Source organism: Poecile atricapillus, chromosome 1 (assembly GCF_030490865.1).
Source record: "Poecile atricapillus isolate bPoeAtr1 chromosome 1, bPoeAtr1.hap1, whole genome shotgun sequence".
Taxonomy (NCBI): Eukaryota; Metazoa; Chordata; class Aves; order Passeriformes; family Paridae; genus Poecile; species Poecile atricapillus.
This window is the reverse complement of record NC_081249.1, coordinates 42590549-42612138: the sequence shown is the minus strand read 5'-3', so window position 1 is coordinate 42612138 and position 21590 is coordinate 42590549. Positions and strand designations below refer to the sequence as shown.

The 21590-nt window shown below is 34.6% G+C and overlaps 1 protein-coding gene across 1 annotated transcript in view; it reads left to right on the top strand.

The window, feature by feature from the left end:
• The window catches only part of GPC5 (glypican 5), a 584394-nt gene that overhangs the window by 285521 nt on the left and 277283 nt on the right, over nt 1-21590 (top strand). Inside the window, exon 7 of the mRNA XM_058858548.1 lies at nt 18453-18615. Coding sequence (XP_058714531.1) covers nt 18453-18615 — 163 coding nt within the window. The remainder of the gene's footprint in view (nt 1-18452; nt 18616-21590) is intronic.

Genomic DNA, 21590 nt, shown 5'->3' with positions numbered 1-21590 from the left:
CTGTCTTTGAAAGTGTTCTGCTTATTATTCAGCATTAAAAATGAGTCATATTGTTCAGCATTAAAATGAGTCCTCAGTGTGTAGAGTACTTAATATACCATTGGTACAGATAAAATTCAGCTTTGTTGATATGTGGTGAATTTTCTTTTAAATTTAGAAAGGGAAATAATTCAAGTGCTTAGTATCAGTGTTCAGATACTAGCTTTTCATAGCATTTTATACATGTTTTCATTGTCTATACTTTCTCTTTTTGTCTCATATAGAAATGTAATAATTCATTTACGTGGCCTGCCTTAAAAACAGAGAAAATGCAGTAGTTCTGAATTAAGCTGCAGCCTTTAATATTTTCCCATGATTTCCCGGAAGAAGCAAATTATTCCTGTACTTTTTTGTTGTTGTTTTTGAATCTCTCAGCATGCTGATTGTTTTGCAGAAAGACTTTCAATAGAGTGTGAGTCAGGTTAAGGAAAAATGAGATTATGCTGTATTTTTCAGCTGTGAAGTTAAAGATTCTGTTGAAATCTAAGAGTTGCTTGATGTTAATGTATTTCATTTGTGTTTTGGGGGTTTATGAACTGTGAAAGTGCCTGGCAGGAATGCAGCCAGCTGTTTTTTATTCTGTTTTGCTTCTCAAGAGCTTTTTCTGCTATTAAATCAGACTTCTGGAATAAACACTATCTCAAAGGAGTGTTTGCAAGGGTTAAGCCAAGGTTCTCTATATGTTTTGGTCCAGTAGCATGTCATACTAATATGTTTGGCCTAATTTTTAAAATCTTCATGTTACAGGAAGAAAAATCTGAATAGCAGGGTAGTAATTAGCCAGAGATACTACCAGAGCAAATTGATGGTGCATTAAAGCTAGATAACTGCATAGAAATAATAGAATAAAATTAAAATATATACTCTTTCAGATATTGGAGCATTTGGCCTTGAAGAAGTACTGTCTCCATTGAAAGAAGTATTCCACTGATGTATTTGGCTGCTGTTAGGATTTTTTTTTTTTGAGTTTTTGCAAGTTTATTGTTCTCTTCAAGTTTAGTGTTCTTTTCAGTTTTGTTGGTTTTTTGTTGTGTTCTTTTTTGTTTGTTTGTTTGTTTGTTTGTCTTTTTTTGGGTGTTTTTGGTGATGATGATGATGGTTTACTGATTCTGAGCTAATATGATAGACCCATTTCTGTTAATTCATTCATGTCCAAGAATATTTTGTAGTTCCAACTGACAAAATACAGTTCTGACATCACTCTGCAACTTTGTGAATGTAAGTAGTGGTTGTTTATCTATCTAGTGTGCTTGACAGTAGATGTACCTAATTTGTGTCTTTCCTTCAATAGTCTGCATCTACTACCAACTCTGAAGGTATTGGAGGACAAATGTTACTGCTTTTAGAGCATTCTCTAGCAATCATTTAATGAAGCAACCAAACAAAATGCCATGTAATCTGCTAATATCAGCATTAACAATGTAATTAAGTGTTTGAAAATGAATGTCTTGTAGTTTTATGTCTAATTAGTTTCTGCTGATTATCACAAAACACTGAAGACTGTAATAACTAAACAGAATAATTGAGTAATTGAAAATTAGGCCTCAGTGTCCAAACAGCATAGGTGAAATTATGTTCTCTTGGATCATATATTCCTCTGAATTCTCTTGATAGAAAATATATCTGCTGTAATAGCTGGCCCTCATTTCAACAGTCCTGACTTAATGCTGCTTGTAAGCTGTGAATCAGAGAAAAGTGATCTGGTAAAAGAGACAGGGACTCAATGAAATAGCAGAAGTAGCAAGAGAGTGAAAACAGATGAGTTTTATTACTGAGCATAAATTTTATCTCAAAATATGGTGAGCTACTGTGAGCTGCATTTTTTGCCACATTTCTGATTATCCTCTTGGAGCTGAGTATTTGAATGAGTTTTATTTGTGTACTTTACCATGGGTATCGTCACTGTCTTCTATGAGTATAATTAATATTAGAGAGTAAAGGCTTTTTGTTTAAATGCAGTAAAATATGGCAAAACTAATATTACTTTCCTCCAAATTATGCCTGTTTTTGCAAGTCAAGGGAAAAAATCAGGAAATTCGTATTAACAAGTTAACAAGTCATAGAAGCTATGATTTTTTTCAGGTTAAAAATACTATGAAAAAATTTTAATTTCAGATAAGTAAGGCTGAAATGTAGGCAGGAATGCAAACATGTCTCTGGGACCCATGTAGTATACGTAATCTACTCTGCTGACATTTGGATTTTAATTAATTAGGTAATGGGTCTTCTCAAAATGACATATCAAATAAATTATTAATTCTGTATCTTATTTGGCCAGAGAGTAACCCAAATTTGTGTTGATTTAGTGATACGTACCAAGTAGTGCATAGTGTAGATTTGGCTTTTGAAGTAGGAAGACAATGGTGGGAACGTGTTCTAAAGGAATAAAAAGAAGCTTTTAGAACTCTAGCATTCATTTATGCTGTAGTACAGCAGGAGTGATGGTTTATATCAAAGCTGGTTTAAAACAATAGAAGTATACTGAAGAGTATCAGGGACTAGCCAACATACAGCCATCGATATATGACAGAACTGTCAACAGTTTGCATGAAGTTTTCATAAATACAGTTTTGTATATGCATATTTTCTTGAGGTTCAGGTCTGGAGCCTTTGCTTATGGGGGGGGGGGCGCGGGGGGAAGGGTGATAAATACATCTGATTTTGAATTTCAACATCAAGTATTGAAAAAAAATTGCTCTGTGGAATGAAGGCCAAGCCAGGAGCAGGATCATGTGGCTCACAGGGAATAGCCATTTTTCAATTGTGTTGACTTTGTACTGCCATCTTTAATCACCAATATACACAGAGCACTAACAGAATGTGGAATTTGCACAGCCTACTGACTGGATAGGGATATCTGCTGTGATCACAGCCATGCTTTAGGATTCTGTTCAACTTCCTTAAAGGGTAGATAAACCTCCTCTAATCCTGAAAAAAAAAAAATCCCTAAAACTCCAAAAACCAGAAGGTGAGACTCTAAATTAAAATTTCCAAAAGGAAGCTTTCTGTGTGTGCAAAGTTGTCTTACCCAGAAGAACTTTATGACATCCACAAAGCTTTGCTTTTGCAGGTGCAGAAATATGACGTCTCTCTGTGCAGCTGTCCTGGAAAGCCCATTTTAGTAATCATTTTCAAATATTTCTGAACACACATGGACCAAGACTGAGGTATCCTTAAAAAAAATATTAATTCCTTATGTTAGGGCTTGTCAAATCTACTGCAGCATCATGTCCTCAGGTTGAGTCAGTAACAAGGCTGAGCACATATTCCCAATATGCAAATGTGTATAAATACACAACAGGGCTGTATATGCAACATATCAACACAGCCCAAGTAACACTTAGAGATGGAGCAAAAATAGAATACAGGGCAGGCTGTGTAGGTCATATATGGAGCATAGACAATTAAGTGTACAGATGAGACTCTGTTTAAAATTGTCTGGCCCTTTTCATCTCTTTGCCCCTTTATTTTCCCATGCTTGTTCCTCCTCAGAACGTCTTGATCTCTATCTTTCCTCATCTTTGGTTCTGCCTCTAAGCATCTCATATTAAGTTTTGTACAATCTCAAAATGCTCTTTCCCTAGAAGTGTAACATTTCCCAGGAATAATTCCTACAGTATTTGAAGTGATCCATGGAAATCCTTCCCCATAGTGTCTGGAGGACACGTAAACCCCATCCCATCAGTTGAAGCTTTTATGGGAATGCTGGGACAGGGTCTCATCTCTATCTGGCCTATTTTGGTTCCCCCCCAGCCTTTTTGTTTGTGTGCTTCTTCATTTGGCAGAGATGATAATTTAATCACTTATTCTAAACAGTACAATCTTTAAACATTGATCTAAGAGAAGAAGCTGCTGCTTTTTTCCTTCTTTCCCCTGAAATAATAGTTTGATGATTAAAGTACAAGTTGAGAAATCCTAGTTCAGCTTATTCCAGAGAGAGTGCCTTTACATCAAAACTACAGGATCTTTGAAGATGAAGAACTTTATTCTTCAGTTAATATAGCTTTCAGCTCTCTAACTAAGAGGTTACAAATCTCTGATTTCTCTTTAGCACTTTGTGTCCATAAAATATTAATAGTTCATTCTTCACTGATATATTTTTTGTAAGAATATCTTGAGAACATGTCTTTTTAATGAAACTAGACTATAGTATAGAACTTAGGGTAATAGGAGAAAATATAGATATGATTCATTGTGAACAGGGTGTGGGTTTCAGCCTGAGTCTCTCATTTTTTTGCAAGAATACTTTAATAAATAAGTTATTATATGTAAGAAAATAAGTGATATCTGTTCTTCTTTTGACAGAGTTTTAGCATGGGGTGAAGCATGTAAATTCTTGATTTCTAAGCCCTAACTTCTTCCCTAAGGCTGTATTTGTACAAATAATCACTGCCTCTTGGGGATATTTGCCTCTAGGGGGGCATGTCCCATCCCTGGAAATGTTCAAGTCCAAGTTGGATAGGGTTCTGAGCAACTGGCTCTGGTGAAAGGTGTCATTGTCCATGGTAAGAGAATTGGAACTAACTCATCTGTAGGGTCCCTCCCAGCCCAAACCATTCCTTGATTCCATGATTAGAGGTGTAATTTTTCTCCCAGGATGGAGCACAAGAGCTGGCAGCCCCCAGTATTGCACTGTAGTGTACCAGCTCACATTAGAGCTGCTTTTCTTTCTTTGCAATTTATAGAGCAGTATATCCCAGCCCTGGCTGCAAAAGACCACTACAGTAAAACAAAAAAATCAGATTTTATTATATGTGATGGATTGAAGCTCTGTTATTACAAACACGACTGTATTTTACTAACATTTATACTATGCATATCAAATCGATTGTATGTAAAAATATTGACTTGAACAGCTTCTAGGATTGTAGCTTATTACATGTTCAATTTTTGAAGGACGTCAAGAGAAACGGGAACACTGAACTCTAGAAAATAAACCTCAGACTTAATATTTACTTATATTATGTCTCATATTTTCTCAGAAGCGTTCTATATTTTGTTATATATATAATGTGATTCCCATTTCTACATTAATTTACATTACAAAACCATGCAGAAATGAACACATTGCAATAACAAAATATGTGTCAGGTTAAGTACAATATCTAAATTTTACTAGTATTTGAAAAAAAAAATAATTCAGACTCCATCTGTCATATTATCTCTGGAGAAGTTAGGACATGCACATATATAATTGGATTATGAGAAATTGAAAATACCCAAAGTGCCTTGCAAAGAGTGTATGACATTTATGTTTGACTTCAACAATGATGGTTAAAGTTTGGCTTTTTTTTTAAATTTTGTATGAAATATGTTAATGATAGAAATTTGAACTTCTAATAAAATGAAAAATACATAACTGCATTGGATAGGAGTTTGCAGTATTTCCACAATTAGATGCTCTGTACGAGAGAAAATAAAATACAATAAATATGGCTCATCTCAAAGGAATTAAAGATATTTTTGTATTCCATAAAAGCCTTAGAATGCTGACTCATCTATTTCTGATGTTTGGCTGTTCCATACTTTGTGTGAAATATTTTTGATACAAGGAAAAGAATTGAAAGCTTACAGTCACTGTGCTAAAAAATGCATAAAACTTGTCATAAAAGTGTTGTATTAAGTGTAAGGAAAATGAATTTAACAAATAGCTTTATAATTTACTCTCAAAATTTTTAAAATAGTTTTTCTCTACCTTTGAGACAGTATGACAACTGACATCAAATGGCTGACATTTATTTTCCTTCCTTCCTTGCTGATTTATCCCTTCACCAGACTTTCAAGGATGAAATTATCACACCCTCTTGAAAGGACTTCCTATCCTACCACTTCATGGATACAGTTTTTGAAGTTAAATGCTAAAGTTTCTAACTTTCACTTTGTTGTTTAAAATGGCTGTCTCCTCCCTTCATTTTCTGAAGGAAAGTAGTTTGTGCCAGAATGAGCTTTTAGTGCAAAAATCCAGGCAGAAAAAAAATTAATCTTCTTTGGAATATGTAGCACCATATAATGCTCTTCCAAAATCAGTAATGCATATGTCCATGCATCCTTGCATGATTTATTTTAGGATGAGGTTGTGCTTTTGAAGGTGCTTGTTTCTTTCCATTAACTCTAAAAGCTCTAGTGACTCTAAAAAGTAACTTAAATAGCCTGGAGGTGTTAAGTTGAATAGAAATGTCCTACAGTGGGAAAAAAAGAGGGGTTTTTTGTTTGTTTGTTTATTTGTTCGTGGTTTTTTAGTAGGTTGGTTGGCTGGTGGGTTGAGATTTTTTGCAAAACTGCATCTCAGCAAAGAATCTGACTTTTAACTTCAATAAATATCTTAAAATAACTTTAGGCTGAGATGAGTTACCCACTGGACTTTTCTGTCTTTCTGCACAGACAGATGCCTAAGTTTAGATTTCAAAAACTACAAGAAGCAACTCCCACCCTAACAGTTGAAAAGATGCATAAACAGTTTTTCTGACTTGTGGGATTCCTCAGTCTTCACCTTAGTCATTAGTTGAGGCCTACTATTGGACATCTCTGAAGAGCTCAGATAATGTGTTTCCTATATGGTAGTTCTTGTAAATGTTGCCTATTTTCTACTTGTTTTGAGTGTTTTGTTAATAACCGACTTTTTAACTACATGTGATTCAAACAAGGATTTCTGAAGAAATAAGAATAACTAAGAGGAACATTCATTAGATTCACATTAATGAATAGTATTGCTGGATTGAGCCTGTTTTTATCCACTGTTTGTGGAGATTTTAAGGTTTCTATTGATACCTTCCATGTAGTGATGAGCGAAGATGGGTGATTATGAATAAGCAGCAGAATGTCAATATTTAATAACTGTGAGCACATGTGCTAACACAATACAATGTACTGATGAAAAAGTACCCTGATTTCCACAGTAATCAAAACTGTCTGTAATCTATACAATATTCATTTCACTTTAAAAAGAAAATGGTCCTTTTATGTCTTCAGATAACCTAAACAATAAAATAGTTATTAAAATGGAAATCCTGAGTTTGCATGTGGACATAAAAGGATTCAGAAAAGACAGACTAATATACCTGTAACTTTTGTGTGTGCTAGCTATAGGAATATGTGTGACTTTATAAATATTTATACATGGTTCAAAGCCATCTGTCAACAATTAAAATATATGTCACGTTTAATAACATAGTCTGCATAGATTAAGATTACTATAATTAGACTATTGCGCACATATTACAGCTGCAAAATGCATGAGCCAGGCTTTCTCAGGAATTTCAAAAAAGGCTTCTTCTATTTTATGATATTCTCCATGGTATTTGATTGCATCTGAATAAGTAATGCAGCAGAGAAATAGCATAGGCAGCTACTTGAACTTGAAGCTAGCTTTTTTGAGAAAAGTTGTAATCTTATCACACATACAAACACCCAATGGGATCTAAAGAATTGTTCTACCAAATCTTTCTGAGAAGACTCTGATTGTAAATGGTCCACTTCTTTATGCACCAAGAAACCTGTTCTCAAGTAATGTACATGTCCTCTCCTCCCCGCTTTCATATTTCGAGGATGCCTTAATTCTCTTGAAGACTTTGAAAAACAGGCATGATGCATTTTGACAAGACTAGGCAATGGGAACTATTTTAAGAATAGTTTGGAGGCAAAGAGGATTTAAAAACACAGTCCTTCATATATGATAAGTCTCAATTTATGCAAAGCAGCCTTACTACACAAATATAACCAGAGAAGGATAGTTATACAGAAATCACGAAAATAGATGACAGCTCAAGAATAGGGACAAGGGGCAAGTTGTGCGGCAGGAAGGCCTTGTTTTAACCTCATTAAGAATTCACTTGCCTTCTGGAGAGTGCTGGCACACAATCTCAGAGAATGGAAAACTTTCAGTGAAAGACTTAAGTGTGGCATAAATGATGTACTAGAGTTTATATTGGAATTCTGTCTGAAGGATATATTCTGAAAATAGAAAGAGTATATATTGGACCTTAAGAAAAACTTGGTAAATAATGCAGAAGATTCTGGATCTATGCTTTTTCTGTGGTTTGTTTTGTGGCAATCTTTTATTATAGGATGGGGCTAAACAAAGTCACAGATAAGGACTGGAGGTACGCTTTTGTGGTTGATACTTGTTCTCACTAATGTATGGAGATTCCTGGCTATTAGTTATATTAAGGTTCTCCATAATATCTTTTGTATTTCAGGGGGAGGAGGGAGGGGAGATGGGACATGACAATATTTTTGCACAGAGAATCCCTTCCCACAAAAACTGTTCTGTAGACAACATTGCTATGGTCTCTTATGAGAGAAATTAATACTGAAGGATTTTGCTACATAATGAGTTCTGCATTAAATTTTATAGGTGCCTACTGTCATATCATATTCTAGGTCAATTTAGAATACTCTGATTTAAGGAAAAAGTACATAGGCAGCTGATGAAGAGCGAAATGTATTTTTAATGTTTCAATTTTTTGAGTATATGGGACCATTTTTCACTTGCATTATCTACAGAGCAATAGCTAATGCAAAAGTAAAGTCCTCCTTCTATTTTATTTTTGCATTTAACTTGCTTTCAAATGTTGCTAGGAGCATACTAGTTTTATGAAGTTACACAATATTGGCCTTGCTGTCAGCTTAGTCTTCATGAATTTTACACAGCAGCTGTTGCTTTTCCTCACCCGCTAGAAATGTCACCAAGTAAAAGACTAAAGTAGCTTTATCATGCTGCTGGTGGATAAGGGAAAGCAGTGTGTCAGTTAGCACTGCTGGTGGGTCACCTCCACTGACTGTCTGCTGAATTCCATTCCCTGAAATGAGTTCTCTGGATAAATCACCAATTTATCTATTCACAATAGGGTAGCAATAGAAATGTAACTCTTACAGTATAGTCACAATTTTGCTCATGATGGCATCACAGATTATTTCAATGCAGCTTTTTCTATAATGTCTTCTGAATGGCCCTCCAGAAGAAATGTCAATTAGCATATTCTTATAAAGTGAAAAGTGTTCCAGGAGGTCCTTCTTGTAAATGGCTTATTATTATGCCCTTTCACTTGCAGATCTGTGAAGTATAAGAAGAAACCAAAACCTGAAACAGCCTGTCTGCAATTTTCTATCATGATGTTTAACTTACTTCAGCTGTAATGTCAGACTTCTGTTTCTACTGATGAGAGAAAAATAGGGTTTACAGATTATTAACTCTTAAGTTAAAAACTGTGTCAAAGAAGTAAAACGAAGTTCTACTTTTATAGACATAAGCTCCAAATTGACTGGAAATATACAGGTGTACAACTGATGTAGTATGGATAATTTGCTATAGAACCCATTTCTAGCTTATTTTTCACTAGCAATTTAATATAAACATGTTGAAGCATGGAATAAACTTTATCCTTAAAAAAATAAAATTGAACATTTATATTTTGTTAATGTCATGATGTTTATTTATAAGTAACAGCTAGACTAATAACAGATTGATGTTGCTATCTGTAGAAATCAGTGCATGATAATGAGTTAATGATCGTGTACTCATGTCTGTATATAGGAATCTTGCAGGCTGGTGAATTCTCTTCTGTTCCACAGCTTTATTGGTATGCATTGGTTTCTTATTTTATTTGAAAATTGTCCTTTGTAATGATAGTAATGAGATTATTGAAACTGGCTGTAATTCTGTTTAATTCTCCACAGGATTTTCCTAGTTCTAGTTGTTAACTCTGAAAATGTTTCGTTTGAAACTGAGAAAATTTAGCTCTTAAGTCTTAATCAGCATTTTCACAAATAATTGGATCTTTTTCTTGCTATTTATATAGTGAGAGAAAATACAGAGAAACAGTGAATTTTATAACATCTAGATAAATGGTAGGGATCCCACTGTCTTTTTACCAGTTTGTCTTGTTGTGCTAAGAGCTGTGTTGTTACCAAACAAACAAAAATTGCGCTGCCTGGCTAAAAGAATTAAGAATCCTCTTGGAAAACTTTTTTTTGGTATTTCTTTTCTATAAATATTTTTGGACTCCAGCCTCTGCTGAGCTGAATAACTCCCAGCTTTAACTAGGATTATGGTTCAATTGCATGTGCTCAGATGCCTGGAACAATTCCAGCTGCTTGGTGTTCCTTGGCCTCCAGCTGTTGCTCGAGAAGCAAATTCTTCTGCAAATTCTCTGTCACTCCTCTCTCACTGTGTTGTGCCCCAGATACTCTAGGTCATATCAAAAAGCACAAGACAATCATGTCCACAAAACAGAATCGAACTTCTAACATGCAGATTATTACTGAGGACCTTAGACACTTCACTTACAGAAAAACATGAAAATTTTTTGATGCTTAAAAAGCTCAACCCCCCCCAAAATCTTGGCTGTTTGTTCAAGTAAGTTTTATCTGATCACAGTATGCCATGTTATTTAAATCAATCCTTTTTCTTATTTTTTGTTAGACCTCGTTAATCATTCATTAAAGCACTTGATATTAAGCTGTCTAGTGATCCATATATTCTGTTCTGGAAAGACAGAATTTCAGTCTACTATTAGGACGAAAGAAAACTGTCTAATACATGTCATATATATCTATCTATATCAACCCTTGCCAGGGAAGAAAGGTCCAAAAATTCAGATAAGGATGAGGTAAAGAAAAAAATTATCTTCATATTGTCTGAAAAATTATTTGTAATATCTAGTGGAGGGGTTATAACCAATAACCTTCAAGTGAATAAAAGGAAACAGATGAATGGAAAAGAACAGTGACAGAAAAATACAAGCATATGCATGGATGGATGAAACTAGCAAAGAATATTAGTCTCTAAACATTAATAATATAAAATATGACTGTCTTGTTATTTCAACTACTAGACAGAAATAAGAGTACATGCTATTGTTCTGGGGTTTAATTTTGCTCTCATTTGTTATCTTAGAAATGTCTAACTCATTTACTTATTTTTCTGAGGATGATTTAAACCTGCAGTGAAATGTTAGTAAGACATGCATTTTTACAGATGGAAATACTTAAATATTTTTTAAACAAATCAAGTTGATAGTGTGCATAACTGTGGCAGCAGGGATTGCACCAAGGAATAAGAGCCAAGCTTTTGCTCCTGTATTCACTCTGAACCAGTAACAAATGGAAAGAAGAGCAATCACTCATGAAAGAATTCAAGTGAGAACCTGAGTTGTTTGGTTTCAGCTGTAAAATGCACTCCCACATATAAAGCAAGATTTCTATACATAAAAAATTAGGAAAAGGGTATTTGTGAATGGACAAGTCCATTTAGAAGCTGTATCTAAACTGCTAAATAAAAAAGAGTATAAAGGGTGAGAGAGAATGCACTGCTCCACATCCCCAATGCTTACAAATGGCCTCCTAATAAATGACAATAGCCTCTTAATAAGTGAGAACTGGTTGGCAAAAAGTTACAAAGACTGAGAAACTCAGTAACTATCACTCTACCTTATTGCTCAGTTCTCTTTTATTTAGCACTGTAGACATCCCAAAAAACCTGCATCTGTTATATTAAATAAAAATGTTCAGAGATTGCAAGTGTCCTACTTCCTACAGTAGAATAACCATATCCAGGCTGTCTACTTTGAACAGTCTGTAGGCTCAGACTTGAGCTAGGGCTCAAATTGGGGTCAAGCATTTTTGTGGAGAGTGCTAGTTAGGTCAATTCAACTTTGTGATGGTCAGGAAGCATGCTAGGGATGGAACAAAAGGCACAGTGTGTGCTTGTGCTTGAACCCATAGTCTCACTGTGAGGAATTGTATCTTCAATGGAAATTGCTAGTCATTGCTACCTAATTTAGCAATTAGCTTTCTTTGAAAATTTTGTTCTCTTACTAAGTGATTTTGAATGCTACATAAATAACTACTGAGAAGAAATGTCTGGATTTTGAAGTAGTCATGTAATAATAAGCTGGGGTGATTCTTATTTCCACTATTCAGGCAGCAACTGATTTGATCCTGAGGTAGTAAAGGTATATCAAGGAAGCACAAAGGGTAGGTTAAAGCTGTGTTGTGCAGTGCTGGCTCTCAGCCACCTTTCTAATTTTTGCAGTTCAGTAAGCAGAATGAATGTCTATTTCTTTCTTTGTTCAGCTGAGTTAGCTTAGGCTCGAGAGAAATATTGTGTTACTTCCATCAGAATTTCAGGCTACTGGTGATTTTATGGAGAAGAATGAGTTTTCAAACTTGAAACACAGTTTTAGCCCTGGCTCTAGGCAGAAAACAGTGGATTTGACATAGCATTGTATGTATTGCTTGTACTTTGTGTATCGTCCCAAGGATATAAAGGCTACAGCTGATTAGAAATCTCATTCTCTTTTTGAATATATATACATATATATATATATATATATATATAAAAGCAGCTGATGTACTTCACACAAAGCTACAGTTTTCTATTCAAAAAAATTACCACAGGGCACTGTCATAAGGGACAATGAATTGCCATACTAGTGATCTAAATACCAGTCTCCAATATAAACTGGAATTCTAATTTGGAATGAGCATTTTTGTTAAGGAAATGAAACCCTGCATGACATTCTGGCCTACAGATATATATCTTTTTTCTTTTGGACATCACCAAAGGAAGTGCTTATTTCTAAGTATTTGGGTATGTAATGCTAAGCAGAGGTAAAAAAGCTATCAGTTTATTCCTCCCATTTGAAAGAGTTCAAGGTAGTAATACTTCTAGAAACAGTTCTTCTGGATTTGACTTGATTAGCTAAATTGGATTCTCTGCTGGGCTCCTTTAAGATTCCCTCCAGAAGTACTTATGGTGTGCACATAAATGAGAGAGAGAGGAAATACTGTGACTGAGCTTAGTTCACACTGAACTGCAATAGAGCATCAAGATATTTTCATTGAAATACAATACAATAAAATTTATAGAAAATCCATATTTCCCATGAAAGTTTATGATGTAGAATAAATGAATAGGATACTAGATTTTTGTATCACATCAGTTTCAATCGTATAAACATAAATTTTATTGTCTTTCAGTGTTCATCATTCATTAGACATTGTCCATGTTTCAGCAGGGATAGAGTTAATTTTCTCCCTAGCAGCTGGTATTATGCTGGACAAGAATGATGTTAATAACAAAGTAACATTTTAATTGTTGTTGAGCAGTGATAGTTGCTCAGTCAAGGACTTTTTCTCTCCTTTTTCTGCCCTGCCAGTGAGCAGGCTGGAGCAAGAAGATGGGAGGGGACACAGATGTGACAGCTGACCCCAAATGACCCAGGAGCTATCCCATACCATACAGAATCGCACTCAGCTTATAAACTGGGAAGAGTTGGCCAGGGGCTGGTGGCCCACGGCTCAGGTCATCAGTTGGTGGGTGGTGAGAAATTGTGCTGTACATTGCTTGTTTTGTACATTCTTTCATCACCATTACTATTATTATTTGCTATTCCTTTTATGTCCTACTTCTCTGTGTTTATCCCAGCCCATGAGTTTTTACCATTTTCTGCTTCTCTCCCTCATCCCACTGAGGGGGAGTGAGTGAATGGCTGTCTGGTGTTCCTGCCGAGTTAAACAACAGATATTAAATCACTTGTAACTTCCTGCAAGCAGAAAAATACAAAATAGAGTACACTCTTGCCATTTCAGACTTACTTATATGAATTAATACATTTTCGAGAGGCAGAAGGGACCATTTTAGTTTTTTACTTTAATTTCATACATACCATGTCCTTGAACCTCTGAAGTATTTCGTGCTTTAGGACCAAAACCTATTTGAACCAGAAAAAAACAAAACAAACAAAACCCCAAAATACCCCAAACCAACCAAAACAAAATCCTCATACCACAACTGTTGATAATTATTGCTTATTATTGAAAAATTATTTTTATATAGACCAACCTGAATATTTTTTTAAATGTATGATTCTGGTAGCATAGATTTTTTTATTCACTTTGAATGTTTAAATAAAAAAATCTTGATTTATTTGCTATTTTCGTATGCTTTGGGCTGCTGAAATCTGTTCAATCTGTTAAATCTGTATTTGCCATATAGGCACCTACAAGTCTTATAAGGCTGGTTAAATAAATTCTTGAGATCAAGGGGGTTTTTGAGTGTACTAAAGGATGAGCTCTCTGGTTAAAACCAAAGGATTTTTGGTTCCATTTTAATCACTGTAATGGAATTCACTTCAGGGCCATCCTTTCTGAACAGAGGCAATGAGAATGGGATTTAGAAGTAATATAACACCCCTAATCTGACTTAGTATTCCTATTTCTGTCCCCAAAGATATCCCATTAAAATCTTTGGCTAGAACACTGCTCTGGGTAATTCATATTCTGCTGGCTACCCAGGACACCCACAATTAATTTACAAAACAGACTATTTTGTCTTTTAATATGCATGTAATACAATACTTAGACTTGCAAATTTACTTTTGTCTGTATTTTATTATAGCATGTGTTTTAAAATTCACTCAGTTGCCTCACTTGCCAGATAAGATTTTCTTAGTTTGTCACTTCTTTTTGTTATTTAGTAGTTCTCTACTTCTCGTGGCAGTAAAAGATTTATCATTACCACTTTATTTTTCATTTTGCTTTCCAGATCATTGATAAAAGTCTTAAATAATCTTGAAAGATTACAAGGCCCTATAGGACTGTACAATAATCATACATCCTTAGGGATAATTTTCCTAATTTAGACTCTGAGATTTGTTGAGAAGCTTTAAGTACTCTCATAAGGTGCCTTGGTAGCTGCTGCAAGCAGTTCATTTTCATACTGAAATGCTACAGAGCAGTGAGTCATATATTTACAGAACCCTGGAAGTACTTTAATACAACAGTGTAACTTCTGTAATTCAAATATTTTCATTCTAAGAGGTGAAATTTCACAAAATTTATTAATGGTACTTTTTGGTATTATAGCCTGGTTCAGAATTGCTTTTGAGTCAAAGTAAGCATTCCGTTAAGCCATCAATTAAAGTCCTGAGAGGTATTTTGGCAGCTGAGCACTAAAAGATCTAAGGGGGAGGACAAACTTCCCAAACCTTTGTAGCTGAAGACTCCCGAGGACCTTTCAGTTGATTTACACTGAAATCAGTCCCCCATGCACATGTACCACAGTAGCGGTGCACAAATTTTCTGGGAAAATAAAATGCCACCAGCAGAGGACATGCTTTTGACACCAAAGTCGTCTTTCAATAAACTTCCATCAAGTCTAAGAATCAACAAATCTGGAATACTGGTGTATTTACTGCAGTCTCAGAACAGTGGTGAACTAACCCTTGCCATAACTCATTCAAATTAACATGGTTGCCAATTATATTTGCTGCCTCTTTCATTGAAGTTGGAAGACAATAATGTGTGCTTAAACTCATGGGGTTTCAGGGTTTTTGAGACAAAAATTTGATAGAGTGGAAAAACTTTTAGACAAAATAAAAAGAAAAGGGACTATTTTACACTATGACCCAACAGGAAAACAGTCACTGTACTTTTTTGAGGGGCAGATAGTATATAGCTCTCTCAGTAACCCTCCTCATTCAGCTGAAAGAACCAGTAAGTATATACAACAAACTGTTCCAGTTATAACATGTACTTATTTTCCTTTTAAAGAATAGCTTTGTAAAAAGTGCAGCAGATGAGAAAAATTCTTTTAAACAACTTTTATCTTTATTTATAATGTAAATCAATTTAGCTTTGAAGAACTACATGGATTTCTGTTTAATAAAGAATTTATACTAGATCCAAGTCTTGCTTAGTAGAGAACCAGCACTGAGAGTTTTGAACTTATATGGAGACAATATTTCTTCTTGTATAATTAAGGAGATGGAAGAGAATAACAAAGTCCAAATTACAAATGAGCTTACTCATTATTTAATCTCTACTTTTTCAAGTACAGTGAAAAGTTTAGAAAAATAAAAAAACTTTTTCAATATTGAACCTACCTTTAAAGAAATTAAGTGGGATCATCTGTATTTTTAGCTTTCTAGTCATAAGTCAATAATGCATAATAATAAAAAAAAGTGAGAAAAAGAGAGGAAAGAGAAAAAACTAAGTTGAGCTGGATTTTAAAGAAACAACAAAATATAAAACTTTATTGAGTCAATATATTTCTAGGACTGAGACAGAGATATAGAGGAGGATGCATGCTCTCAGGCTGAAAAAATGTATATATATATATATGTATATATATATAAACACACACATATAAGTATATATATACACACACACCAGATATATATGATATATATGTATATACATATATATGTGTATGTGGTATACTGTAGAAAATTTGGCAGCACATTTTGTTTGACAGGCAAGACAGAAAAACTGTCTGCTGGAAGTTCCTGCCCACATTTATGCCACAGATCTCAGGGTAAAAGGATAAAGAGTACCTTATCATACAACTGGCCCTGGGAATGTATCACAATATGAATTGGGGAGAAAAATAAGTGTGCTCTTTAACTTCAGGTAGTTCATTAAACAGTCTGTGTTTTGTTTCAATAAATACTATTTTGTAGAAGTATGGCATGGATTACACAATGAGCAGGGAACAGAGCAGCAGTACCAAGGAGCTTTGTTTCCTCTTAGCTAGACAGTTTGTCTTTCAGGTAGCATATAATGCCTAATAATAATGCTGCATAAATTAGTTCTGCTAATTCAGTGGTGAGTGGCATTCTCCTGTTCTTTCACAGAGGAGCAAGTGGATTTTATAGAAGCATTGAGATTTATCTGAATTATCTCATTGTAGTAGTGATTAAAATATTTTTTGTTGGGCACTGTATAGCACCTAACAGATCTAGTCATCTGGGAAGTGACTCCATGATCTGAAAATAAACTCAGTTTATAGGTTGAAAACCCAGTATTTTGTTAAACAACAAAAGCAAACACATTTTTGAAGGTATAAAACAACAGAGTCTGTTTCTAACTAAATAGTATCTTCTTTAAGGAGAAAGTACTATCTGATTAATAAATTCAGGAATCTGAGACAGTGAGGTTTTGGCTTGTGTAAAGAAGTCTTCCTAGATTGAAACATAAGTAATGCACAAACCTGTACAAACTGGTATTTTGGATGAGATGAGTTTATAAGAATTATTAACATTTGTGAGAACCTGGGTTTTTATAGGTTATGATCTTTATATTTACCTGACAGGTAAACTGAACTGAATCTGAATGGGGAAGAGGGCACATTGTGTATATATGACAGTTGTACCACCTAGCATTTAAAAACTGTATGACAGCACTTGTACCTTTGAAAAATGAGAGAGATTAACATTATTCAGGTGATTGCACAGCACTGCTCAACAGAGTGGAGAAATGTGTTAGACAGATCTCTACTGGTTTCTTATAAACCATGCAGATATCATTGGCCATCTCTACAGTGAAAAATAAAAAGGAGCCAGAAAAAGATCTTATTTACTGGAACAAAATCACCTACACTGCTTAGGCCAGTATCAGCTATCCCTTTGTTTTACCTCACTTTTATTAGTTCTACCAAAGTAATGCCTGGATGTCATTTGGAAGTAGCTCTGTCCATGCTAGCCCTGCTTCTGACTGTACTAGTTTGGTCTGCTGTTCCTTGGTCAAGCATTTGATATCATTCCAGCACATTTTTTTTTCTTTAGCTTCTACCAGATTTCCATATGACACACCCAGAGCAGACAAGAATGTCTTGGATTCACCAACATAGAGCTGCAACACAGCTCTCATACTAGTTCAGATATTTCAAATGTGAAAAATTCGCATAAAATTATTAATGTATATTAAGTCTCTCTAGATACCACATGGGTCTTTGAAAGATTCAGGACCATCTGTTAAGTAGCACAGATGCTGTCTGCTCTAAGTGGGACCGTAAGAAAGGGGAAACAAACACTGCAAACAAACATTTTAGTGGGGTCTGTTGTGGTAGAAATAAGAACAACGACTTTAAACTGAAGGAGGTTTGACTTACACCACATATAAGGAAGAAGTTTTTTGTAATGAGGGTGGTGAGGTGCTGGAACAGGTTTCCCAGGAAGGTGGTGGATGACCCAGCTTTGGAAATAGTCAAAATCAGACTGTGTGGGGCTCTGAGCAACCTGGTCTAGTTGAACATGTCTGCTCATTGCAGGGGAATTTGGACTAGATGGCCTTTAAAGGTCTCTTCCAACCCAAACTTTTCCATGATTCTATGTGCTTATCTGTTCCACTTGGCCTCGACAGAAATTGGTGCCTGATTTTCTTTTATAGTAATAAAGACATTTTGTGGGTTTTTAATTAAAGCTGAACTATACATCTCCAAATACCACTCTTTTAAATCTATCTGTAAGTCAGGGTTAAAAAAAAAAAAAAAAAAAAAATCAGAATTCTCCTCCTGTTGATCCTGAAATTTCCTTTTCAAATCGGGTAATTACTAAGGACATATATGAAATCTTGGGTACTCACTGAAGCTCTCCATATGTACTCCTAACTTGCATACTATATCTTGTGTTCAGCTGTTGCAGGGCAAATCATTTCCAAAACAGGACAAATGGGATCTCCAACAAGCAGGCAGTGGTGGAGGTGTAGATGAAGAAATCAGTGGTGATTGTGATGATGAAGATGGTTGCGGAGGATCTGGAAGTGGAGAATTCAAAAGAGTCCTGAAAATTACAGACCGTAAGCCCATGATTCTGTTTCCTTCATGCATTTAAACAGTGAATTGACGTATTTTCCACTAGCACGTACCACTGAATTATCTCAGAAAAGATGTGAAAAGTTTTCTGCTTAGTGTTTCCAATATTTACAGGAATAGGCCTGCAATCATAGGATTTCTGTGAGCACGGCATCAATATGAGTATCAGTTTCATCATAACACATGTTAAAATATACTTTGCATAATACAGAGTTAACACATTATTTTAGTCAAATAATAGGTATAAAGTGACATGTCCCTCAGAGTTATTACAAAAGAGATTTGGCAGTTAAAAAGAGAAACTCTAGTAATTTTTGATGGAATGGTGACAAACCATGAGGTTTAGTGCAGGTAGCTGCATTTCATGGAGAGCTATCAGAACCAATGTACTAAAGCACACAAAATAATGCCACTGCTGTTTCTTATGCATCTTTCCACTTTTGTTGCAGTTCTGTTTTTATGTAGTTTGGGGTTTTGTTTGGTTGCATTTTTATTTTTGTTTTGTTTATTCTCTGAAACATATTTGTAATAATTTTCATTAAAAATACTGTGGTTGTGCACTTAAATGACATAGAACTCCAACCATAAGGAAAATAAGTTACTACTTCTCTGAATCTGGACATTTTTCAGCATGTCTTATTTCTCTTCACAGTGTAGTAATATCAGCAGAGATGGTGGCAATAGATGAATTTTTTCATCTAAACTCCATTTCTACATTATGCATTTTTTTCCGCATTTTGCATTAGCTGTATTCACTGAATTTGAGGGTCCTTCATGTTTTCAGGCTTAGATGTGAACCCCAGATCCTTTTTGACCTGACAGTAAAGAGGCAATTTAAAAGTTGTAGAGAACCTTTAGTTTTCCATTTCTTTTTGAACTGCTGGAAAAATGTGACAGAACATTCTGGGGCATGCCTTAACAAGTCAGTTTGAGATCACCCTAAGATCCTCTTGCACTGGCACTTAGTCTGTACATTTTCAAGTCCTACTAAAATTCTAGATGGGATTTTGAGTGACATCCAAAAAAGTTTGGACACTTAGAGTGCCCTTGGAGGTTTAACTTGGGAGAAAGAAGCTAGGAGTTCAAATATTTAAAACCAGATGTTCTTTGTAATACTGTATGTATCTTATATCTATTTGATAATGACACACTGTGGTATTGAAGGACTGTAAAATAGTTTTAGAATGTGACTAGAGCTATTATGAAAGTATTAAATGACAAAAGAATTTCAAGAAAAGTGTATTTTATTTCACTCTCTTCTACTGCATTAGAATTTTCTTCATATTGATATATTTAGTGCAATCTTTTCAAAATGTCAAAATTATAATTAGCCTTCATATTCTCTTTATACTTCATCTTCTAAATTGCTAGAATTATAAGCTATGTGTTAGGCATAGAAAAATTTGCATGTAATTCTGTTTCATTTGAACTTTTTCTAAGATATTATAGAACAAAAATATGAATCCATACTGTTCGATATTTTGACTTGTGCATAAATCTTGAGCTGCTAGTACCTTCCATGAGCTGTTGTGATTTCATGGATTTATGCTGGCACGCATTTCCTTTCTGGAATTCAACTTAAAAGTTGTCTTTAATGTGTCCCAGAAAGTCCTACTTCGTTCTCAGGCGTCAGATAGGGACAACCCAACAGAACAGTTAAAACATGCCATTTAGTAGAATTTTGTTACAATGTAGGTCAAGAAAATTTTTTTTTCAGAAGTCACTTGTGTCTTTAAGTATATATTAAAGTGTATGTTTAAGATAGATGAAACAGGTGTTTGAAAAATTCTTCTATTGCATCACTGTGATGTATGAGTAAGACTCTGGGAATTTAAATTTAGATTTCAAATGGAAAATAAAATATTTTAGTAAGAAAATAAAATTATCTTCCTGAGATTTTAGATTTTATGTGAACAACTAGAATTAAAAAAAAATAAATAAACATAATACAAATATTTTTAATATCTGTATTTTACATATATTTATGCAACATATATAATTTTGTGTAATTTTCTTAGCTTTGGGTGACTGGTATCAATTAAAAGCTAAGTAGGATTTTAAGCTCCTCATATTTAAACTGAAAAGTTAGATTCACTATGATGATATTGCTTACAGCTCCTTCAAAAGTATGTCTGAATTTCAGGTAAGCCTACAAGTTGACCACAGTATGTTTGATCCTCAGCATTAGCTTTTCTATGGAGTTATACAGTTAATATTAGTTTTCCTTATCAAGAAAACTTTCTGCATTTTTTTACTTCTGGACAGCTTTGCTTTTTCTTGTAACCAGCCAGGAAAGAAAGAGGGATTGCTCCATATTTTTATCTATAGTAGAGTCTAGAAGTCCCAGCCATAGCCCAGGCTCTCTTTTTAGTAGCTTCTGCAGACATTTTTACCAAGGAGATAATCCTGTGTGCAACAAACTAATGATCTTAATAAGCTATTAAAATATGATACAGAACCAGACCCTTTTATTTCATTGCTGTGTATAAAAATCCACCTTTTTTTTTTTTTTTTTTTTTTTTTATGCCATGTCATTGCCTTTTGAACATGTGTCTGATCTGCAGACCCAGAAGGAACTGAGAAGAAGAGAGGGGATGTACTTTTGCCAAAACAAACTTGTACGAATTTTATGTGTATACATAGCCTGTGAAGTGAAAGATTACTTGTTTCCACACTCAGTGCTAGAGATGTAAGAGTTGATTTCATTTGGTTCTGAAGACTGACAAATGTGTGGTGATAGCCTTTAGTCTTTAGAAGGCCATTGAAGAGATCTGGTATTTAGAGCACAGAAGCAATAGCATTGCAAAAATGTTTGAAATGTGTTATATTTTGAAAAAATCTATTTTTCCTATCAAATAGTAAACCATTACATTATATTCAAGGTTTCAAAATGCTACAATTGTGCTGACTGGTTTGCTCTTTCATAAGTAGTTTTAAAATATGGTAAATCAGCGCAGTT